At 42.4% G+C, this 21785-nt stretch overlaps 1 protein-coding gene across 12 annotated transcripts in view; it reads right to left on the bottom strand.

The window, feature by feature from the left end:
- EBF4 (EBF family member 4) overlaps positions 1–21785 on the bottom strand; it is a 100387-nt gene that overhangs the window by 15260 nt on the left and 63342 nt on the right. For 4 of the 12 annotated variants that reach the window (XM_044681500.1, XM_044681504.1, XM_044681501.1 and 1 more), the window contains 4 exons: positions 2746–2827; positions 1134–1251; positions 713–843; positions 333–459 (listed from right to left, as the gene is read on the bottom strand). In XM_044681500.1, the coding sequence (XP_044537435.1) occupies positions 333–459; positions 713–843; positions 1134–1251; positions 2746–2827 (458 nt within the window). Of the gene's footprint in view, positions 1–332; positions 460–712; positions 847–1100; positions 1252–2745; positions 2828–21785 lie in introns of all 12 variants that reach the window. The other 8 variants (XM_044681496.1, XM_044681492.1, XM_044681502.1 and 5 more) reach the window with 3 other exon arrangements.

The raw sequence follows: 21785 nt of genomic DNA, 5'->3' as shown, positions 1-21785 counted from the left end.
ACTCTTTCTTTGGGGTACTTGGGATGGAAGTAAAAGAAGGTTGTTTTTTTTTTCTTTTTTTGATGGTGGGAGGGCAGGAGAACTCAAGGACTATGAGTAACAGTGAAAGAAACAGTAAAAGATGAAGGGGGTAGATTCCTTGGAAGAGATCAGAGACTGTTCTAAGTGGGGAAAGAATCTGGAATCCTTCCGAGTGGATGGAGGGGCTGACCCAAGCTCCAGGCTCCCTATGGCACAGACCCCTTTCTCTTCTGACCCACCCTGCTTCACCAGGGAAAAGGGGCATGCCACATGCCTCATTTAGCAAGGGTGAGAGCACCCCAGTCCATTACCCGTGTAAACGAAACGGCCAGGGGCCCCTTTGCAGAACTGCTTGGACTTGTAGGACAGGGTCACCTCCACCACCCCAGGGATGTGCCTCGGTGGGGTCTGCACCCGGATGGCGTGGGGTGTGATCAGCTGTGAGAAGAGAAGGTGTTAGTTTGGCCAGGGGAGGTCAGTGTTAGCTGTGAGGAAGAAGAAGAGCCAGAAAGCAAAGAGAAGGGAGGAACCCCATCCCCAATGGAGCCCACTCTGATCTGGAAGCCCCATGCCCCTCATTCTTCAAAGAAATAAAAATCAAGCTCGTTGAGCATCAACCAAGAAACGGTCGGCCACCCTCAGCCCCAACCTTCTTGTCTTGCCCCCACCCTTCCTGTCCGCAGCCCCACACCTCACTCCACACCAGCATGGTTCCAAAGACGACCTGGAGCCCATCAAAGAAGTTGTCCCCGATGACGATGACAGTGGCTCCCCCTGTGGTCCAGCCCTCACTGGGGCTAATGGCCTTGATGCAGGGGGTGGCTGCTGTGGGTCAGGGGAACTGGGGTCAGGATGGGGAAGGAGAGAGCAGGGCTGCTCCCAGTTGGGGTGATAGGGGGGAAGTGGAGGAAGGGGAAAGGGACCCCAAAGAATTGCGTCTGGGGGACAGGACTGGGCCTGAAGTTGGGTAAAGGGGGCTAACTCTGGGCAGTGGAACAGGGCCTAGGGACAGAAAGAAGGCTGGGTGGTTTGGAAGAGTGGAAGATGGGGCTCCCTCTGGACAAGAGGGCACGGTTGGCCAGGGGAAGGGTGCCAAAGGGCAGAATCCTGACCTTCTGAAGGGTCAAGGCGGCGGGCACGGCGGCCGTGCTTGGAGTTGTTGTGAACAAACATGTTATCAGACACAGCAAGCACGTGTCCATCCACACTCACAGTAGTAGAGACCACCACCTGCACAGGGGACACAGGGCCAGGCCCACAAAGGAGGGATGGGAATGGGGGACAGTCTGGACTCCTGGAAGGCAGAAACAGCGACTCCTGATCCACTTGAGGGGGGACCAGACCAGGCGGCCAGACCTCAAATGTACTCCTAAGGCCTTGGCCTCTGGCCTTCTAGCTGGCCACTTTGGACCCTGGCTGCCTCCTTGAATATAACTGCAGTTTGGGGGCAATAATCCCCTGTCCCCACCTCTCTCCCCTGGGCTCTAGGTATTCCCTGGCTTCAGTCCTTCTGTTCTACGGGCAAAGTGAACCAACCAGGTAGAAAGGGAAAGAGAGAGGATGGGAGCACGTTCATGGCCTCCACCCCAGCAGCAGCCCCTGAACCCAGGGCTGAGAATCCTGTTCCTCCCTTCTTTCTCCATATGAACTTCACATTTGCTGTAACTAAGTCTTGGAGGAACAATTCAGGCCATTGAGAAAGAGGACTCCTCTGTGTGCAGAGGGCAAGGGCCAGGCTTCCCGCAATGACTCTTCATTCCCCTTCGGTCCCTCGCACGTATCTGAAGGGAGGCCTGGGCTCCCCAACGGGGACCAGGGTCCAGGAGGCAGAGGAGGGGGAAAGGGAGGCTGCCACTCTAAGGAAAAGAAGGTAGGGAGCAGAGAAACAAGCCCCAGGCCCCCACGCCTCCTTTCTTTGCCTCACTTTGCCTCAGGGCCCAGCCTCTTCTCCAGGGCTGGTCTGGAGCCCTCGGGTTCTGGGGTTGTAGGCAGGCCCCACCCTTTGGGAAGGAAAAGGGGGGGCACGAACCAGGCTCCCCTCCCAAACTCTTCAGCGCCCTGGGGGGTGGGAGTTGGGGGGGGGGGTACCGGGCAGCTGCTCTCTGCCTCACACTATGTAAATTAGCTGGGTCGTTAATCATGTAAAAATGTCACAATTATCATCTCCTTAAGTGGGGCCCTAATGAAGCCTCAGCAGCCAGGGGAGAAGGAGCTGCTCCACCCCCACTCACACCCCCCCTCCACCTCCACAGGCCATGAGCTCCCTCAGGGCTAAGGCTCTTGGGGGTGGGGGGACCCGGAGAAACGGCTGAGAGGACCCCAGCCAGGGGCCCCTTTGCCTGGGGGGGGCAGTTCCTGTCCATCCTGTCCCCCCGGAGGTCCTCGGGAACAGGAGGAAGGACTTGGGGAATGAGAAAGGGAGCCTCCATCGCTAAATCCTGCTAGAATGTTGGAATATAAACAGGAAAACGGACAAGAAGGGGGACGGGGTGGGGGAGTGCCTAGGGGGCCCCGGTGGCTCAGGCTCAGGGTCTAGAATACTGGGATCCCTCTACAATTCTGGCTTCCCAAGCTCATTTCGCCCGCCATGCCCCCAGCCTGCGGTCCCTAGTTCTCGTACTGTCCTCCCAGCCCCTGGCGCATCCTCCGCTGCCTCCGAGGCCCCGGGGAGGGATGGGGGAGGAAGGAAGAAATGGCTGCATCCGGGGTGGGAGGGCTGGGTACCTGGAAGCGTCTCATGTCTCTAGGGTTGCCCGCATTCTTTAGGCAGTTCTGGTTGCATTTGAGGAAAAACTTGAGGAAAAACCTGCAACAAGGAGGAGGTGGTTGGCTTGGGGCTGGGGTCAGAGGGATCCAAGGGAAGAGAGAAGATCCGCCTGTCCCGGGGAGGGAGGGAGGGAGCTGGAGCGAGCGGCCACATTCTCCCCCACACCCAGGATGCACATTCACGCTCCAGCCGTGCCTGGGCACAACATCGGCATCCCTGCCCGCAGTGAGCGCCTGCACCGGCACACACCTCCATCCGGCCAGCAGCCTTCCCGGGGCTCCCGTCCCCCACGGCGTCTCCGCAGGACCTCTCCCCCAGAGGGCCGCATCCCCGCACACAGTCTATACCTCTCCTGACTCAGGAGTTGGTCCACAAACATTTATTAGGCGACGTCTATGGGCCGGGCTAAGGGCTGAGCAAACAAAGCAACCTAAAAACTTAGTCTGTGCCCTCAAGGAGCTCCGAGTCTAACAGGAGAGACAGCGGGCTAACAACTAGGTACCAAACAGAGCCGGGAGACGGCGGAAATAATCAGCAAGAAGAAGGTGCTAGCGCGTGGGGGAGTGGGAGCCCCTTCTCGTAGAAGGGGGCGCTTTAGGAAGCCGGGAGGCAGAAAGGAGGAAGCGTGGGGGACAGTCAGCAAACACGCCTGCAGTGGGGAGACACGGAACGTCTGGTTCCGGGGCCAGCATCCCTGGACCGCAGAGGGGACGGGGTGGGGGAGAGAAGCAGGGGTGCAAGGGTGGAAGATGGAAGGAAACGAGAAAGGCGGCTGGCGTTGTAGCCGTCTTCACAGCCCGAATCCACTCCATCCAGTAGCGATCGGGGCTTTAGCTGCCGACTCAAGAGTCTACATCTCACCCAGAGAAGCCGCATCCCCCTCGGATGCAGCCCAGCCTTCACCACGCGAGGCACATTCTCCTCAGAGCAGAAGGGAGAGCTCCCCACCCCACAGCCAATATGTTGTTCAGATGCTCTCTCCAAGCTTGCCAGTGGCCCTTTTCAGCCCCCATCCTCCTTGGCCTTACAGCAATGGCTTCTACCCTCTTTCTGGAGAGTCTGGCAGCCTGCTATGACTCTCTATTAAATAAGGGGGTTGGACTAGATTAGGGCTTAATAACTTGGGATTCACTGACTCCCAAGGGAGCTCCATCAATAGATTTCAGAGAGTCCATGAACTTGGATGGGAAAAAAATATCATACCTCTATTTCATTATGTGGTATTTGAATCCTTTGTCATTGAATGTGCTTTATTTTATGCATTTAAGAACATAATTCTGAGCAAGGGCCTGGGAAAAGGTTAAGAACCTCAGATGAGATGATCTTTTGGGTTCTCTTCATCTCTAAAGCCTGTGATCCAATGATACATGTAAAGCCAGTGGAATGGCTCATAGGTAACAGGAGGTGGGGAGGAAAAGAACATGAATCATGTAGCTATGGAAAAATAATCTAAACTAATTAATTAAAGTTTTTAAAATGTGAATCAAAGCCCGTGATCAATAAAACTCATGTCCACTTCCTTATCTATCCTAGATTTGTCAAAATATTAAGAGGTTTAACCTTAAATCTTCTCAGGGATTTTATTGATGCCCATGGCTTCAACTACATGGACATCTTATAAGTCAGCATTTCAGCCCTGACCTCTCCCCAACTGCCTGATGTACATTTCCCCTTGGATTCCCTGGTGCCACCTCAGAGTCAAGCACTCTAAAACCATGCTCATTTTCTTTTTCCTGAAATCCCATTCTCCCAGGCACTTACTTTGGGGTCTGTGAACTTTTGTTTCTATCTTGGTTACTATATTTCAGTATAATTGATTTCCTTTGTCATTCTATATATTTAAAAACATTATTCTGTTAAGTGGTTTCTTTCTCTTTCTTTCTTTCTCTCTTCCTTCCTCCCTCCCTCCCTCCTTTCTTCCTTCCTTTCTTTCTTTTAAAACTCTTACCTTCTGGTTCTAAGGCAGAAGAGAAGTAAGGGGTAGACAATGAGGGTTAAGTGACTTGCCCAGGGTCACACCTTGAGGAAGTGTCTGAGGCCAGATTTGAACCTAGGACCTTTGGACTCCAGGCCTGGCACCCTCGCCACTGACCCACCTAGCTGCCCCCAGTCGATAAATTTCACCAAAGTGCTAAAGGGTCCATAACTCAAGAAAGGTTACAAACCCCTGACCTGAGTTCAAAATCTTAGTTATTGTTCTTTTCATTTAGACTCGAATTCCCTCCTAACCGGTTTTTCTGCTTCTATTCCTCTAGCCCCAACCATCATTTGTCCTTCTTTCTAACACAGAACTTCTAATGCCATTCCTTTATTCAACTGTTCCCCCCCTCCATTGCCTACCACATAAAGAATATACTCATTCTTTCATCAAGGGTCTTCCACAGCCTGGTTCAAAGCTACCTTTCCAGCCTTATCTTACTTACACTCTTGACATGCTCTACAATCCAGCCAAACTGGCCTACTCTCCATCCCAGAGCCAAAACAAGAGTGAAACGATTGAGGCCCAGGCCTTGGGTGTCCAAAGCTGAGGGATACAGAAAATATATAAAATATGCATCTACCGTCCCAAGCACACTATACCATTAAGACAAGTCCCACCGTTTCATATTTTGGCTCAGGCACAGCATCAGTCAGTTATGTTTCTGCTCCATTTTGCTTTCTCCCACTTCAATGCTTTCGATTATGTCTTCTCCCTCCTCCCTATCTCTGTCTATTGAAGTCTCTTCCTTTCTTCAATATACACCTCAAATGCCTCCTCATTCTCTGATTCTACCCAGAGAGTGAGTTCTCTCTTCTCAGAGGACTGTATCCATACTGATGGAAACACTAAATGTTTGTTGAATAAATAAATAAGCATTCATGGCTCTCCCCTCAACCCCCAGCCAGCCAGTCAAGGTGATCTACGAAGCTCTGGGGATTTGTCCTTTGAAAAATCTTTTAAATCCACTCCCTTTGCCATAACCCTAGTTAATGCTTTCGCCGTGATGCATCTAGCCTGCTAGAATAGTCTTCCAAATGGTGCCCCTTTCCAGGCTCAAGTCATTCCTCATTCAAAGACTTTCAAGTGTTCACTGCTATCTACAGAATAAGCTCTTGAGTCCCGTAACCTATCATCAAAGGCTCTCAGAAATGTTTGTCCCCTACTGGCCTTCCTACTTCTCTGGTTTTATTTCCCACTACTCCCTCCCAATTCCTGGATCTGGCCCATTTATTCTGTTCCCTAAATGTAACATGAACATTCCTACCGCCATACATTTGCTCCCACTGTCCCCTCTGCCTGCCTTAGTCCTATCCTTCCATTAAAGTTTAGTTTCAAGTGAGGTAGAAGGCTGGGAAGGCTTGTTTTAGCCACTAAATTCTCAAAACATTTCTGATCTTTGTCACTCATAGGACTCTTTACATCTGCCACCTTGTATTTATTATTGTTTATACATTATGTTCATGTCCTGTCTCCCCAGAAAAACCTTCAGGGACAAAAGACCCAGGACCTAGCTCATGTCCAATCACAGTTCGTCAGGAAGGATGACAAAGGCACCAGTGTATGCTTCTCCCCTTTCTGTATTATCAACCCCACAGGATACAGGGAATCGAGACTGGATCTGTGATTCTATTAGGATCTGGTATCTTCTTGTTTAGGACACTGAGAGGTGGTGATTTGCCCAGGGTTACCCATGCAGTGTCAGCAGCAGCATTTGAATCAAGGTTTTCTCGGTTTTCAAACCAGTTTTCTGTCTATTCCTCCACGCTGCCTCCCATATATATACTTCACAAATACCCCCCTGCCCAAAGAAACATACCCTGCAATGACCACAACTCTATATAGAACACATAACCTTCCTACACAGTAGAGCCCCTAACACTGCATCCTATCTTCACCCCCATCCCAGCCACAGGTGTATATCTCCCCAAATGGTGGTTACTCCTGTGTAATTCGAAATTCTGTACCCCTGAACTACATTAACGAGAATCCTTTTTCCTTCATCCACCTTGCATCTTCACGTGTTGTTTATAAGTTTGCTGTAAGCCCGCCCTCGGTCTCTCTTCTCTCACAACCACGGCTGGGTTAGCTCCTCTTTACTCAAGCTTTTTATTTTCATTTACTTCAAGTTATTATGAATAAATCTTATTAAATATAATACTTAAAGATATCATTTATTGATTTTTAAGCTTACACTCCCACCCCTTCGATGCAGACGTTCTAGAAAGTTCTCCTCTGCCTTATTCTCCAGTCTCTTTTGGCAATCTCATCCATTTCCAGAATTTCAGCCGGCATTTCCAAGTGAATGACTCCCGAATTTACATCACTAGTCTCAACTCTCTCTTCCGGCCTCCAAGCCTATGCTTCTAGCCCTTTATTTCCAACTGCCCATTGGACACCTTCCATTATTGTGTAGCTACTGGAGAGCACTGTATTAAGGTATGGGAGAGATACAATGATGGAGGAAAATATGGCCCACAGGCTCCTGAGTACTGTCTGGTAGGAGGGATATAAGAGTGTAAGAGGTATACACCGAATGCTATGTCAGGGATTGGGGGAAAAAGATATTACAGCCTTGGGGCAGTGGACAAGATGGCTTCAAGGAGGAAACAGCCTTTGGGTAGGAACCTAAAGGATCAGTGGGAATTCAACAAGAGAGAAAGTAAGGAGGGCATTCAAGGCACAGGAATAATTATGAACAAATGAACAGGGGCTGAAAAACAGGAGACATCATTTCACTTCTCTGGGACTTAGTTTTATCACCTGTAAAACAAAGAGAGGAGGGCACTGATGATCCTCAGTCATTTTTTGGTTCTCAGATCACAGGATAAATGTTCCTGTGTACGGGAAATGGTAAATAGCAGAATTGGCTAGATCATGGAGCACAGAGGGATAAAAAGCTGGAAAGATGGTGAAGCACCAGATTTTGAAGGGCTTTAAATGTTAGGATAAAGATTTCACATCCCCTCACTAAGCAATATGGTGCATTGAAGAGTTTTGAGCTAGGGAGGGACATGATCAGGTCCATATATGCAGAGGAATATTTACCTGGCAGAATATGAAGAATGGCTTGGAGAAAGGAGAGCAGCAGTAAGTAGGAACTTTGAGGAAGCTATTGGGATAGTCCTAGAAGGTGGTCATAGGATCTGTCCTAGAGCAGTTGTGATAGGAGTAGAGGAGAGGGGATGGAAACAAGAACAACTGCAAAGGTAGAGTGAATGCAGCTTGCTAGGACGTGAGAGAGAGAGAGAAGAGTCAAAGATAATCCCAAGGTTTCCAGGGTGGGTGTCTGGGTACCTCTCCCAGAAGATGGGAAACCAGGAAGGTAAGCAGGTCCTAGGCATCATGGATTTGCGGTGTTGGTGGGGCAACTAGGAAGAGACGTCTTATGGGCATTTTGAGACACAGGTTTGGCACTCAAGAGAAAAGTTTCCTTCTAAATTTCCTTAAAACCTCAAATCTGATCAGAACAAACCGAAGGCATTAGCTTCTACACATGCTTACTCTTCCTCCCGACTTACTCTTATCCTGTTAATGGCACTATTCTTCACCATCCCATCCCTCATCTGATACACACTGCCAAGCAGAAGAAGGTTGGCACAGTGGAAATGGCATAGAATATAGTCAGAAGATCTGGGATCAAATACGAACTCTGATACTTCCTAACTGTGTGACCTGGAAAAGTCATTTAACCATTGGGCCTCAGTTCCCTCATCTGTAAAATGAAGGAGTTGGATGAAACAATCTCTAAAATCCTGTTAGCTTTATTTCTTCTTTTTTTTTAAAAAAAAACCTTACCTTCCATCTTATAATCAATACTGTATTTTGATTCCAAGGCAAGGGCTAGGCAATAGGGGGGTTAAGTGACTTGCCAAGGGTCACACAGCTAGGAAGGGTCTGAGGTCACTTTTGAACTTAGGACCTCCCATCTTAGCTTTAAATTTATTAGCTTGTAAGCCCTATCAATTCTAGTTCTGTACTCTCTCTTGAATCTTGTCTCTCCTTTCTATGCCCTTTGACAATACCAAGTCCAGGCCCTTATTCCAGTAGCTTCTTAGCTGGTATTTCTGAATCTCTTCCTTCAAGATTCATTATCCTAATATACAGGAGCATGATATTTCCTTGCTTAAAAACTTTCAGTGGCTTCCCATTTCCAAATGTAGGAAGAGAAGTTAGCTGGGACAATCTATGGATAAAGTCCCAAAGGGGCAGGTAAGAGAAAATCAGGTGTTAATGGGTTAAATGAAGTGTCTACTCTTAGTTATATATTTATGAAGTGTGAACATTTTTCATCTGATTGAATTGGAGGACAGCTTACCTTTGACTGGTCAAACATTGGCTATTGAAGAGGCCTTTAAAAATCTAGCTTGCCACCTCTGAAGACTGTTGATGGAGAGAACCCCAAGGGTAAGGCTCCAGGAACGGAGAAGAGAACTGATGATGAATTTAAGAAAGAATTGGCCTGGAACATGAGGAAGTAACCTGCCAAAAGGAATAGTACCCAGGAGCCTAGAAAGCCCAGCAAAATAACATGACCAGTAGAGATCCTGTGTCCAAGGATGAGCAGTGTGAGAATATAAGAAATATTATATTATATTATATTATATTATATTATATTATATTATATTATATTATATTATATTATATTATATTATATTATATTATATTGAAATATTATAAGAATATATAAGAAATTATAAGAATATAAGAAAAAGAGAAAAGTCATTGGAGCCCTGCAGGGCCAGAGGCATAAGTCACCTTAGCCACATGTGCTCCTTACTGTATATCTTACTACCAGGGTACTCTATGTGTTCTAAATATGTGGCCAGGCTTCCCAATGATGCTATAAATATTCATGGAAGGGTAGGTCCCAAGTTAACATAAGAATATTGGCCAACCTGGGACCATCAGATCCAACTCAGTCAATTCTATAATTCCTTGCTCACTCTCAGTCAGTAAGTCTTATTGCATTATGGGTTTTACGTAGGAGTATTCTGGGGTAGAAAATACCATTCCCTTCTGAGGATAAAAGGGAGCCAAATGAACAAAGTGAGATTTTCAGCCTAGAAAAATAAAATGGAGGTGAGTTAGAGAGGAAAATTTGATCTTAACAGGTTGGTGTGTTGGTAACTCATGACTAGACCAAAGATATGAAATGCTATCCTACATTCAAAAAGAATTAAATAGATTTCTTAAAAGGGGTAGTAGAATAGCATTAGATAGTAAGAAGGTTTACTTATGAGGAGATAAAAAAAGTGAAAGGAGGAAGGTAGTGGAGCGTATTTGGAAGAAAATCAATGAAGGGAGAAAAATAAGCAATTGCCTTGTAAGAGTATGGTAGAGACCACTTGGACAGAAGGAGGAAATAGATAAGGAGTTCAGGAAACAGTTTTGAAATTTGGCAAGGAAATATCATCAGTAATGGGGGTAGGGGAAGGTTTGAGCTATTCAAACATCTGTCAGAACTCTCTTCTCTTCCAAAATCTGAATAGTAGGCACATTCTTACTGTAATTACAATTTCAACTTTCAGTTGAAAGAAGCAAAACCAGAAATTGCTATTCTGACCCAGTTCTGACTGAAGAGGATCTGGAATTAGAGGCTAAAGAAGAAATTCTAGTAACCTTAGAAGAAAATATCTATTCCACCTGAGAATTAATGTTAGCGAAAGAGATGAAAGTAAGGCACAGTCTTTTGGGAAGAAGAAAGGAAACATAATTTATTATGGGCTTACTATATGTCAAGCACTGTGGTAAGTGCTGGGGATATATAGAAGCAACATGCCAGTCTGTGGCATCTGGAAGCTTACATTTCAATGGGAGAAGACAACATAAAAAAGGAGTTGAAAAGGGGTGAGGGAAGATGAAGTTTTGTGGGATATGATTGTAAAGTCCAGAAATTCAGGAATAGGTCCAGAAGGGGAATGACGATAGGTCAGCCTAGGCCCTTCACAAAATGAAGGTTCTAGGAGGAACTCACCCATGGGAGAAAGGGTGGGCCTTGCAGACAGATATTCCAAGGTGAGCACATAGCAGGATGTCTATAGTGAGGAGGCCCCGGAGTGGATTTCACTTTGGGAAGAGTGAGTTTTAAAGAAAGAATAGGATAGGCCTAAAACTCTCTAAAGGAAAAAGGAGCCAATAATGTTGGAATGAAATTCTCTTGACACAAACACAAAAGAATACTGATTTTTAAAAAGGCAAGGAGAAACACTGAGTCCAACGTGAATGCACAAGGAACTCATCGACCAATTTAGATGTTTAAAAGTCATGTATACAAGAATAGCATGATCTTTTAAGAATAGCATCAGAAAGTATAAAACTCAGCATGACCTATGATTGGTGCTGAATGCTAAGACAACAATAAAGTTTCCCGTAGCTAGGCTTAGATCCTCCTCATTTCTCACCTGTCTGCACTACTTTGGAACTGCTCTGACTTTTCTACCATGTCCATGGAAGCTCATTCTTGGGAACCCACCAATATCCTTTAAGACTCCATCAGCCTGATTGAAGAGTTAAGGCCATGAATTCCAAACCTCCATTTAAAGAGAGAACTCAGCTCAAAACTTCTCCTAGTTTTTCACCTGGCTACAAGCCTCTGAAACTTCTCTGACTTTCCTACCACATCCTCATGTCAGGTACCTTCCTTGGCCATCAATTTTTAGCTTCCTTTTGTGTGTTGTCTTCTCCTATTACATTGTAAGCTCTTTGAGGACAGAAATTGTCTTTTTTCACATTTGCATCCCCAGAACTTAGCACAATGCTTAGAATATAAGGTAGGTGTTTGATAAATGTTTACTGACTGACTGGTTATGTTGGCATCTAGAGGAAGACCCAAGGAGGTATATATACTTGGATACCAAAGCCTGGAGTAGAAGGAAAAATGTTAACAGACATTCAGGAGAAAGCAAGATTACTCAACTTTTTTCGCTTCTGTTTTCTCTCCCAAAGAGAATGACCTTCAGAATGGGGAGGATTGAACAAAAATGATAAATAGGATATTGAAAACCCAAGATAAGTGAAGAAACAAGATGGCACCTAGTTACCCTCAGTGAGTTGAAGGGGACAGGTACCGACAAAGCCTTGGTCAATGTGATTACTGGCCTGCTATCAGGGATCTTTGAAGAAGACTGGAAAATGGGGGAACTGCCTTAAGGCTGGAGATACACAAATGTCACAATTCCCTGTCCCCCTCATAAAAAAGGAAAAGATATCAAGGCTTCAAACCATTGGCCATTTACTGGCAAAATCAGAAAACCTAGGAGAGGCACCATTTGTGAATCCTTAGAAAAGGAAACAACTGGGGCAGCTAGGTGGCTGAGTAGATAGAGAGCCAGGCCTGGAATCAGGAAGACTTGGGTTCAAATATGACCTCAGATACTTCCTCATTGGGCAAGTCACTTAATCCCAACTGCCTAGATCTTACAGCTCTTCTGCCTTAGAACAAATACTTAATATCCATTCTAAGACAGAAGTAAGGGTTTAAAAAAAGAAAGGTGGAAAATGTTGCATCCTAGGCCACAGAGGGTGAGGGCTGCCCCAAGAATGTATTATCTTGGGCTGTTGGCAGCACTGGGAACCTGCTAGGTGAAGAGAGCTATTTCTGTTCCTTCATATTCAACTAGATTCAATCAGTACTTTATTAAGTCTATGCTATGTTTAGGCATTGTGTTATGTGCTGGGGATTTAACAACAAAAATAAAATAAAAAGCTCTTCCCTCAAAGGGTTTACATTCTTTTGGTTTGTGACATAGTTCTAGAAGGATGGAGGCAACAAGTGGAAGCTGCAAAAAGCAGACGTCAGTTAGATTTAAGGAAAACAATTAGAGCTACCTCAAAATGGAATAAACTGCTTTGTCAGATAATGTTGCTATTGAGTTGTTTCAACCATGTCTGACTCTCCATGATCCCATTTGGGGTTTTCTTGGCAAGGATAGTGGAGGGGCGGGTCATTTCCTTCTCCAGCTCATTTTACAGATGAGGAAACCGAGGCAGGCAGGGTAAACATGACTTACCCAGAGTCACACAGCTAGTAAGTGTCTGAGGCTGCATTTGAATTCAGGAAGATAAGTCTTCCTGACTCAGGCATAGTGCTTTATCCACTGCACCACCTAGCTGTCATGATTGTCAGATATTGAGTCTTTAGGTCATTACTAAAAGTCTTTGGGTAGAAGCTGGATGACTATTTGTCCTGGATGTTATAGAAGAGATTCTTGTTTAGGTGTGGGTTGGACTAAATGATCTCTAGAGTTCTTTCCAAGTGAGATTTTTGTAGAATATTTATCAAAATCAAGTTCTTCTATGGTGCATATATATGGTGTGATCTCTCTGCATATAGTGGATGAGGTATGACTTTAAAGAAATGAGATTGAAATAAGGAAAAAGACTTGTACAAAAATATTCACAGCCATGCTCTTTGTGGTGGCAAAAAAAATGGAAAATGAGGAGGTGTCCCTTGATTGGGGAATGGCTGAACAATCTGTGGTATATGATAGTGATGGAATACTATTGTGCTATAAGGAATGATGAACTGGAAGATTTGTATATGAACTAGGAGAACCTCAATGAACTGATACAGAGTGAAATAAGCAGAACCAGGAGAACACTGTACACTGTAACTGAAACATTGTGGGATGATCAAACGTAATGGACTTTTGCTACTAATAGCAATGCAACAGTCCAGGACATTCCTCAAGAACTTATGAGAAAGAATGCTATCCACACTGAGAAAAAGAACTATGGGAGTAGAAACACCAAAGAAAAACATATGACTTATCACTTATCGCTTGTTTATATGGGGGGAATAGAGAAGATTTAGAAAGATATTCAATAGAAAGAGCCATAGATTGTGAAGACAATTCAAAAAAAGAACATTTCCAAATATGTTTTGAATAACAGCTGCATTGCTGGAATAAATATTCCTACGACTATGAAGTCTTAAACGAGAAACTTAACCTCAGGGGCACAGGTGGTGTTTTCATCACTGTGAGTGATAGCAAGTACTGCAGAAGAGAAAGTAGATTCACTAAGTGAACAGCTAGTTAAAAAGATGGTGTCTTGAGAATAGGATTTTAATTTCTGGACAGAGGCTTAAATTACAGGAAGAACAAACTCCTGGTTGGGGAAAGAGGGCACTTGACTAGGGTTGGTAAGAATACATTTGCTTGGAGTCTTGGAAATCTAATCAAAAGGAATTTAAATGATAAAGGAAGGAGGAAGAAGAAAACTGTCTTTGTAGATCCATCAAACTAGATATCATAGAGAGTAGTTATGACATAGGAAGAATGCCAAAGTTCAGAATAAACTAAGGCTGGTGAGGAAAGCTAAAGATCACAACAACACCTGATGACTTGGTTTGAGTTTTGAAGTCATATTGGTTCCCCAGTTGATAAATGGTCAAAGGATATGAACAGACAGTTCTTAGAGAAAGAGATTAAAAGTAACTATAGGCACATGAGAAAATGCTCAAATCATTATTGATGAGAGAAATGCAAATTAAAACAATTCTGAGATGCTACCTCACACCTATCAGATTGGTTAATATGACCAAAAAGGAAAATTATGAATGTTGGAGAGGATGTGGGAAAATTGGAACACTAATACTCTACTGGTGGAACTGAGAATTCTGGAGAGCAATATGGAACCAGGCCACAAAATTATGCCTGCCTTTTTATTTATTTATTTTAATTATGCCTACACTACTGGATCTATATCCTAAAGAGATGAGAGATAAGGGGAAAAGACTTACCTGTACCAAAATATTTTTAGCATCTCTTTTTGGAGTGGCAAAGGACAGAAACTGAATCCCCATCGATTGGGGATTATTAGCTCAACAAATCATGGTATATAGTCACAAAGAAATACTATTGCATCGTAAGAAATGACAAACAAGATGAATTCAGAAAAACCTGAAAAGACTTATATGAAGTGATGCAAAGTAAAGTAAGTAGAACCAGAACAGCAGCACATGCAGTTACAGAAATATTATATAACGATCAACTGTGAAAGACTAAAACATTACCAGCAAAAAAAATTTCTAAGATACACACAAGGGACTCTTGATGAAAAATGCTCTCCATGGCCAAAGAAGGAACTGTGTGAATCTGAATACAAATCAAAGAATGCCATCTTTCACTTTATTTTCTTTGTGAGTTTTTTATTATATGTGTATTTCTTCTGTCAAGGCATGAGCAATATGGAAATATGCATTGCATAAAAGCACTGGTATAGCCTACATAAGACTATTTACCACCTTGGGGGACAGAATCTGAATCACAAAATGTCAGAAAACATTTATCAAAAATTGTTTGTACATGTAATTGAAAAATATTTTTAAATAAGAAGTTACATTGGATAAAAAAGAAAAAAAAAGATAAAGGAGCACTGCTCCAAGTGGACAGAGTGGCTCATTCAATTCTTGTTTCGCTTCCATTTTCTGTCAGGGGAAAATAATTCTTGATTGAAAGGAGAGAACAAATGTGGCTAATAGGGAACTGACACACAAATTAAGCAGAAAGAGTACACCTTCATAAGTTCAAGTACACCTTAATAAGTTCAAGTCATCAGGCTCAGATGAACTGTTTTGAAAGAACTGGAAGATGAAATCACTGTCTGTGATCTTTGAAAGATCATGGAAAATGTGAGAAGTGCTATGGGCCTGGAAAAAGGCACATGTTCCAATTTTAAATAAAAAGGTAAAAAGGGAATACTGTCTGCAAACTGGTTCCCAATGAAATTGACTTTGACATCTAGGGGGAAAAATCTAGGATATATTATTAAACATATAGTGACCCTCTAGGGAAGAAAGTAGTGGTCACAAAAAGCTCAAGTAGCTTCATCAAGAATAAGTCAAAAAAGACTAACCTCATTTCCTTTTCAGGGAATATTAACTTAATTTTCATCTGTAGTTGTTTTCTCCTCTGTAAGATGGGGGATAATATTAACACCTACTTCCCAGGACTGTTATGAGAATCAAACAAAATAATATTTGTAAAATGCTTTGCAAACCTTAAGGGACTATAAATGCCAGCTATTAGAAATTATTAAGCAACAACTCTATTTAAGAATAAATTATAATAAGGACATGAAGGAAGTAGAAGGTAACATGCCAAATTGGAGGCCAGATAATTATAATAATAATTACTCACATTTATATAGTGCCTACTACATGCTTTACAATTGTTACCTTATTTCTTCATAACAACCCTGGAGGTAAGTGCTATTATCATCCCCATTTTACAGTTAAGGAAACTGAAGCAAACAGAGGTTGTGACATGCCCAAGATGACAGTTTGGTCACTTCTGACTGGGAGAAGAGAATCAGTTGAAAGTTCCAGGAAAGAGACATCTGAACTGGGATTTCTTATTTCTTTTCATTGAATTTTGTGTTTTTTTAAAATTACATATAGAAACAATTTTCGATCATTGTTTTCTGACATTTTGCAATTCAGATTCTCTGCCTCCCTCTCTCCCTGCCTCCTCGAGGCAGTAAATAATCTGATATAGGTTATATGAGTGCTTTCATGCAATACATATTTACATATTCCTCATGTCGTGACTAAAGGCACATATCAATAAAAAAAAATTCATGAAGGAAATAAAGTGAAGGATGGCCTGCTTCGATCTACAATCAGATTCCAACAGTTCATTCTTTTTTTTTTTTTTTTTTTAAACCTTAACTTCTGTGTAGTAGTTCCTTGGTGGAAGAGTGGTAAGGGTAGGCAATGGGGGTCAAGTGACTTGCCCAAGGTCACACAGCTGGGAAGTGTCTGAGGCCAGATTTGAACCTAGGACCTCCTGTCTCTAGGCCTGACTCTTAATCCACTGAGCTACCCAGCTGCCCCCCCAACAGTTCATTCTTTGCCTTGGAATAGCATTTTTTTTTTATCATGAGTCCTGAACTGGGTTTTTCATGATAGTTGGAATTTCAAATGGTTGAGACAAAAAGGAAAAGACATTTCAAATAGTAGGGAATCATATGAGAAAAGGCATAGAATTATGACAAAACAAGAGATAGAGAAGAATGTGGCAAGTAAAATGGTTAATTTTGATTGCATGAAATTAAAAATGTTTTGCACGAACAATAACTAATGAAGCTAAAATTAGAAGGAAAAAAGGAAACAGGGAGTCAATTTCCCAGAAAAAAGTCTTTATTTCTCAAATATATAGGGAAATGAGTCAAATTTGTCTTTTTTTTTTAAAGAGCCATTCCCCAAATAATAAATGGTCAAGGGATATGAACGATCAGTTTTCGGAAGAAGACATGCAAGTGCTCTATAGCCATGTGGAAAAAAATGCTATTGGTTAGAAAAAAATGCAAATTAAAACAATTTTGAGGAACCATCTTATACCTAATTGATTGGTTAACATGACAGAAAGGAAAATGACAGTGCTGGAGGGGATGTGGAAAAGTAAGGACACTGATGTACAGCTGTTGGTGGAGTTATGAAAAGTCTGTTCCCCAAAGAGATCAAAGGAAATAGGGAAAAGACCTATATATACACAAAAATATTTCTAGCAAAGAATTGTGGTGGCAAAGAATTGGAAATCAATGGAACACCTATCAGTTGGGGAAATGGTCGAACAAGTCATGGTTTATGTTTGTGATGGAATACTACCATGCTGTTAGAAATGACAAAGGGGATGGTTTCAGAAAAACCTAGGAAGACATATGAACTGATGCAGAGTGAAGTGAGCAGAACCAAGAGATCATTGTGCACCATAATGTGGTGATGATGATCAATTGTGAAAGATTTAGCTTCTCTGACCAAAACAATGATCCAAAGGTCTCATGATAAAAAATGTCATCCACCTCCATAGAGAGAATTCATGAATTCTGATTGCAGACTAAATTTTTTCTTGCTTTTTTGCAAATATTTCTAATTTCTAAAAAAATTTCTAAAACATTTTTTAATTTTTCTTGCTTTTTTGCAACATGATTAATATGGAAATGTTTTACATGACTTCCCATGTATACTTGACTTATCAACAGGTGGAGGAGAGGCTAGAGGGAGAGAATTTGAAACTCAAAAAATATTTATAAGAATATTAAAAATAAATTCTATGTAATAAATATGTGCATACATTTATGTAAATATATATATATTTAAAGAAAAAGCACTGGACAATGGGTAAATGAGTTTGGCCAGAATCACGAAAACATGAAGAAGAGTATAGATGAAACTGTAAAAGTAAAGTGGTGCTAGATTGTAGGGACCTTTAGAATACCAGCCAGAGAAATCGGGATTTAATTCAGTAAGCAAAAGGGAGATATTGAAGAGTTTTGAGCATCAAAGTGATCTAAACCAAGTCAGAGGACAATTTATTTAGTAGTCATGCAAAGGACAGGTAGGTGGCAGATCCCAAGCCTGGAGTCCTGAGTTTAAATCTTACTATGATCCCTAAGAGGGGGCATAGATCCATTAAGAATAATAACAAGGCAGATTAGCTTCATTTCCCTTCCCCTCATCTTTTTAAAACTAGATTACTAGAATGGGTTGGTAGATCAGGAAACTGTTAATATATACACACAATCCAACCCATTTTAGCAACCTAGTTAATAATAATTATATATATATATATATATACACATATAAAATAAGCAGAAAATAAGTGCTTGTTAACTTTAATTATAAGTATGTATGCATACATTAAACATGTTGTATATCTCAATTGCAACAAGTGTTTTGGCAAAGTTTCTCATAATATATCCTTGTGGCTAAGATGAAGATACAGGATGAATGATCATAGAAAAGTAGACGGAAACCAGCTGAATAACAAGAACTAAAGAATGGTGATTAATGGATTTGTCCTAGAAGGAAGTGTCTCTTAATAGTCCACTTCAAGTTCTGTCAGAGACTTTGACTAAGGCATAGAAGGGATGCTTATCAGATTTAGAGATGACAAAAAAGTGGAAGGGAAGAGTTAATATGTGAAATGACAAAATCTTCAAAGATCCTGATAGGCTGGAACCACAGACTGAAACTAAGAAGATGAATGTAAGATGTAAAACTAAAACCTTATGCTTGAGATTCAAAAATTAGCTGCCTGAGGCACAGATCTGTTACACAACAATCCCTGTTGAAAAAGATCTGGGGATTTCAGTGGACTGGAAGCTCAATCTGTGCCCACAGTGTGGAACAGCAGTCAAAAACCACAAAAGTTACTTTGCTTTCCGGTTACGTTTAAGAACACAGTGTCCAGACTGGAATCCAACCAGTTGGCAAGTCCTGAAAATTCTCTCCCTGTGATATCTCTTCCCCCTGTTCCTTTCTTTCTACTCACCATGCCAGAACTGGGGACAGCTTGACTAGAAAAAAGGAGATTTCGGTGGCGGGGGGCGGGGGGGGGGCAGGCATAAGAACTGTCTTCAAATAGAGCTTTAATAGCTTAAAATTGGCCAAAGTCATTTGGATTTGAAGGACTGTCACATGGGAAAGAGATTTGAAATGAGCAGAACCAGGAGAACAATTTATAGGATAGCAACAACGTAAACAAGCCATTTTGAAAGACTGATCAATGTAATGACCAACAATAATCTCAAAGGACTAGAGATGTCTATCTCCTGAGGGAGTGGTGGCAGGCTCAAAGTTTCAAATGAGCCTTCTCTTTGCTGGGCATGGCCAATGTGGGAGTTTCTTCTTCTCATCTTTGCTTTCTCTGATACAAGGATTTTATCTTTTTTCCCCATCGAATGTGTGTGTGTGTGTGTGAGAGAGAGAGAGAGAGAGAGAGAGAGAGAGAGAGAGAGAGAGAGAGAAGAGAAGAGAAGAGAAGAGAAGAGAAGAGAAGAGAAGAGATGTTTGTTAACTGAAAAAAAAAAGTTTTTTAAACACTTACCTTCCATCTTAGAATCAATACTGTGTATCGATGCCAAGGCAGAAGAGCAGTAAGGAACAGACAATGGGTTTAAGTGATTTATCCAAGGTCATACTTCTAGGGAGAAGCAAGATTTGAACACAGGACCTCTTCTTTCTAGGTCTGGCTCTTAATCCACTAAACCATCCAGCTACCTTTTTTTTTTTTTAAGAAGAATCTAAGTAGCCTCCTTGACTCTAGGAACTTGCAGTAATATAGATGGATTCAAGGTCAATACATGGATTAAAATTCCTCATAATTAGACAAGTAGAATGGACTGTATTATTGGGTAGGGTGTTCACCATCCCTACAGATCTCTACAGTGGAGTTGAATGGTGGGATGATACAGAAGGGATTCTTGCTCAGGTAAAGGCTAAGCTAGAGAACCTCAAAGGTCCCTTCTAACTCTGGATTCTATGAGGCCAACAAACCCCACATATATTCTCAAAATCCAGCAGAGCCCCAATCTGATCTTTATAAAGATTCTCTGAATTAAGAAGGGGGCTAACCCCTTTCTCCCCACTCTCCAGGCTGCTGTCAAAGAAGTTTTAGCTATTCCTAAAACTGCAGGAAAGGAAAGCTGCTGTTGCCACTTTCCCAGATTCTCACCTTCTGCAGTCAATTCCTGGGAAAATTAAAAATATTTAATAAATACCTGCTAAGAGCCAGATAGCATGAAATAAACAGAGATACAAAGACACAAGTGAGATATCCCTGTCCTCAGGGAGTTTACATTCTACTTTGGTAATTGAAAGAATCATAAATTATAAATTACCTATAACAGAATAAAAAAGAAGAAAAAGGTTCTAAGATACAGAATATATTTTTACATATTTAAAATACATAGCAAGGGCAGCTGGGTAGCTCAGTGGATTGAGAGCCAGGCCTAGAGATGGTAGATCCTAGGTTCAAATCTGGCCTCAGCCACTTCTCAGCTGTGTGACCCTGGGCAAGTCACTTGACCCCCATCGCCCATCCTTACCACTCTTCTGCCTTGGAGCCAATACAGAGTATTGATTCTAAGAAAGAAGGTAAGGGCTTAAAATTTTTTTTTAAATTTAAAAAATACATAACAATTTGAGTAGAGGAGAATACTCTGAGAAAATCGGAAAAGGAGTTGAGTCTTGATGAGAGGTAGCAGGTAAAGAGAGAGAGCACTCTAGCTATTTGGGATAGCCTGTACAAAGTTACAGAAGGAAAAAATTTTCAAATAAAATAAAATTTTTCATTAAAAAAAAAACCCAAGATATAGAGGGGAGCAATAAAATGTCATAGATAGGGAAGAGCAAGTAGGTCAGTTTGGCAGATACAGAGTGTATGAGGAGGAGTAAAGTGCAACCAACCTAGGATAGACTAGTTGGTGGGGGCAGCTGGGTGGCTCAGTGGATAGAGAGCCAGGCCTAGAGACAACAGTTTCCTGGGTTCGAATCTGACCTCGGACATTTCCTAGCTATGTAACCCTGGCCAAATCACTTAATCCCTAATTGCCCAGCCCTTACCATTCTTCTGCCTTGGAACAGATATTTCGTATTTTCCTATCATTGTCTCCAGGTAGCTATATTCCAGAGGCTCTGAGAGGCATGACTCAATTGTCTGATGTGTCCATTCTCCAGAAATGCCATAGAGTTTGTTTTCCCAGTATTCCCTTCCTCTCCCTCGGCCTTTCTCTTGATTTCCCCTTATTCATCCTCTGCTCTTCTGACAGCCTCTCCCTCTCCAAGGCCTTTCTTGCCTGCCTTCTCCTTCTTCAGTCTTTCCCATCATTTCTCTTCCCCGCCTCACCCTTCCCAGGGAACACCACTCTTTCCAGGGCCCTTATCCAGGCTGCCCTCCTGTTGGGCAAGGCTGGAAGGGGTGGTTATGCTTATAGATGAAGCAAGAACTCTTTCCTAAAGTCGGGGAAGGGCACAAGGCAAATTCTAAAGGGAGAGAAGGGAAGAAACATTTACTAAATATCCTCTATGTCTCATTTGACTCACACAACAGCGTATTATTACATTATATATTATATTGTATTATATATTATGTTATGTTATGTTATGTTATGTTATGTTATGTTATGTTATGTTATGTTATATTATATTTATTATATTATATTTATTATATTATATTGTATAGAGGCTGTGCCCAAGTAGGTCCCACAAAGGGGGAAATAACACATAAAACA

This window comes from Gracilinanus agilis, chromosome 6, assembly GCF_016433145.1.
Source record: "Gracilinanus agilis isolate LMUSP501 chromosome 6, AgileGrace, whole genome shotgun sequence".
Classification (NCBI taxonomy): domain Eukaryota; kingdom Metazoa; phylum Chordata; class Mammalia; order Didelphimorphia; family Didelphidae; genus Gracilinanus; species Gracilinanus agilis.
This window is presented reverse-complemented; position numbering and strand designations above follow the sequence as displayed.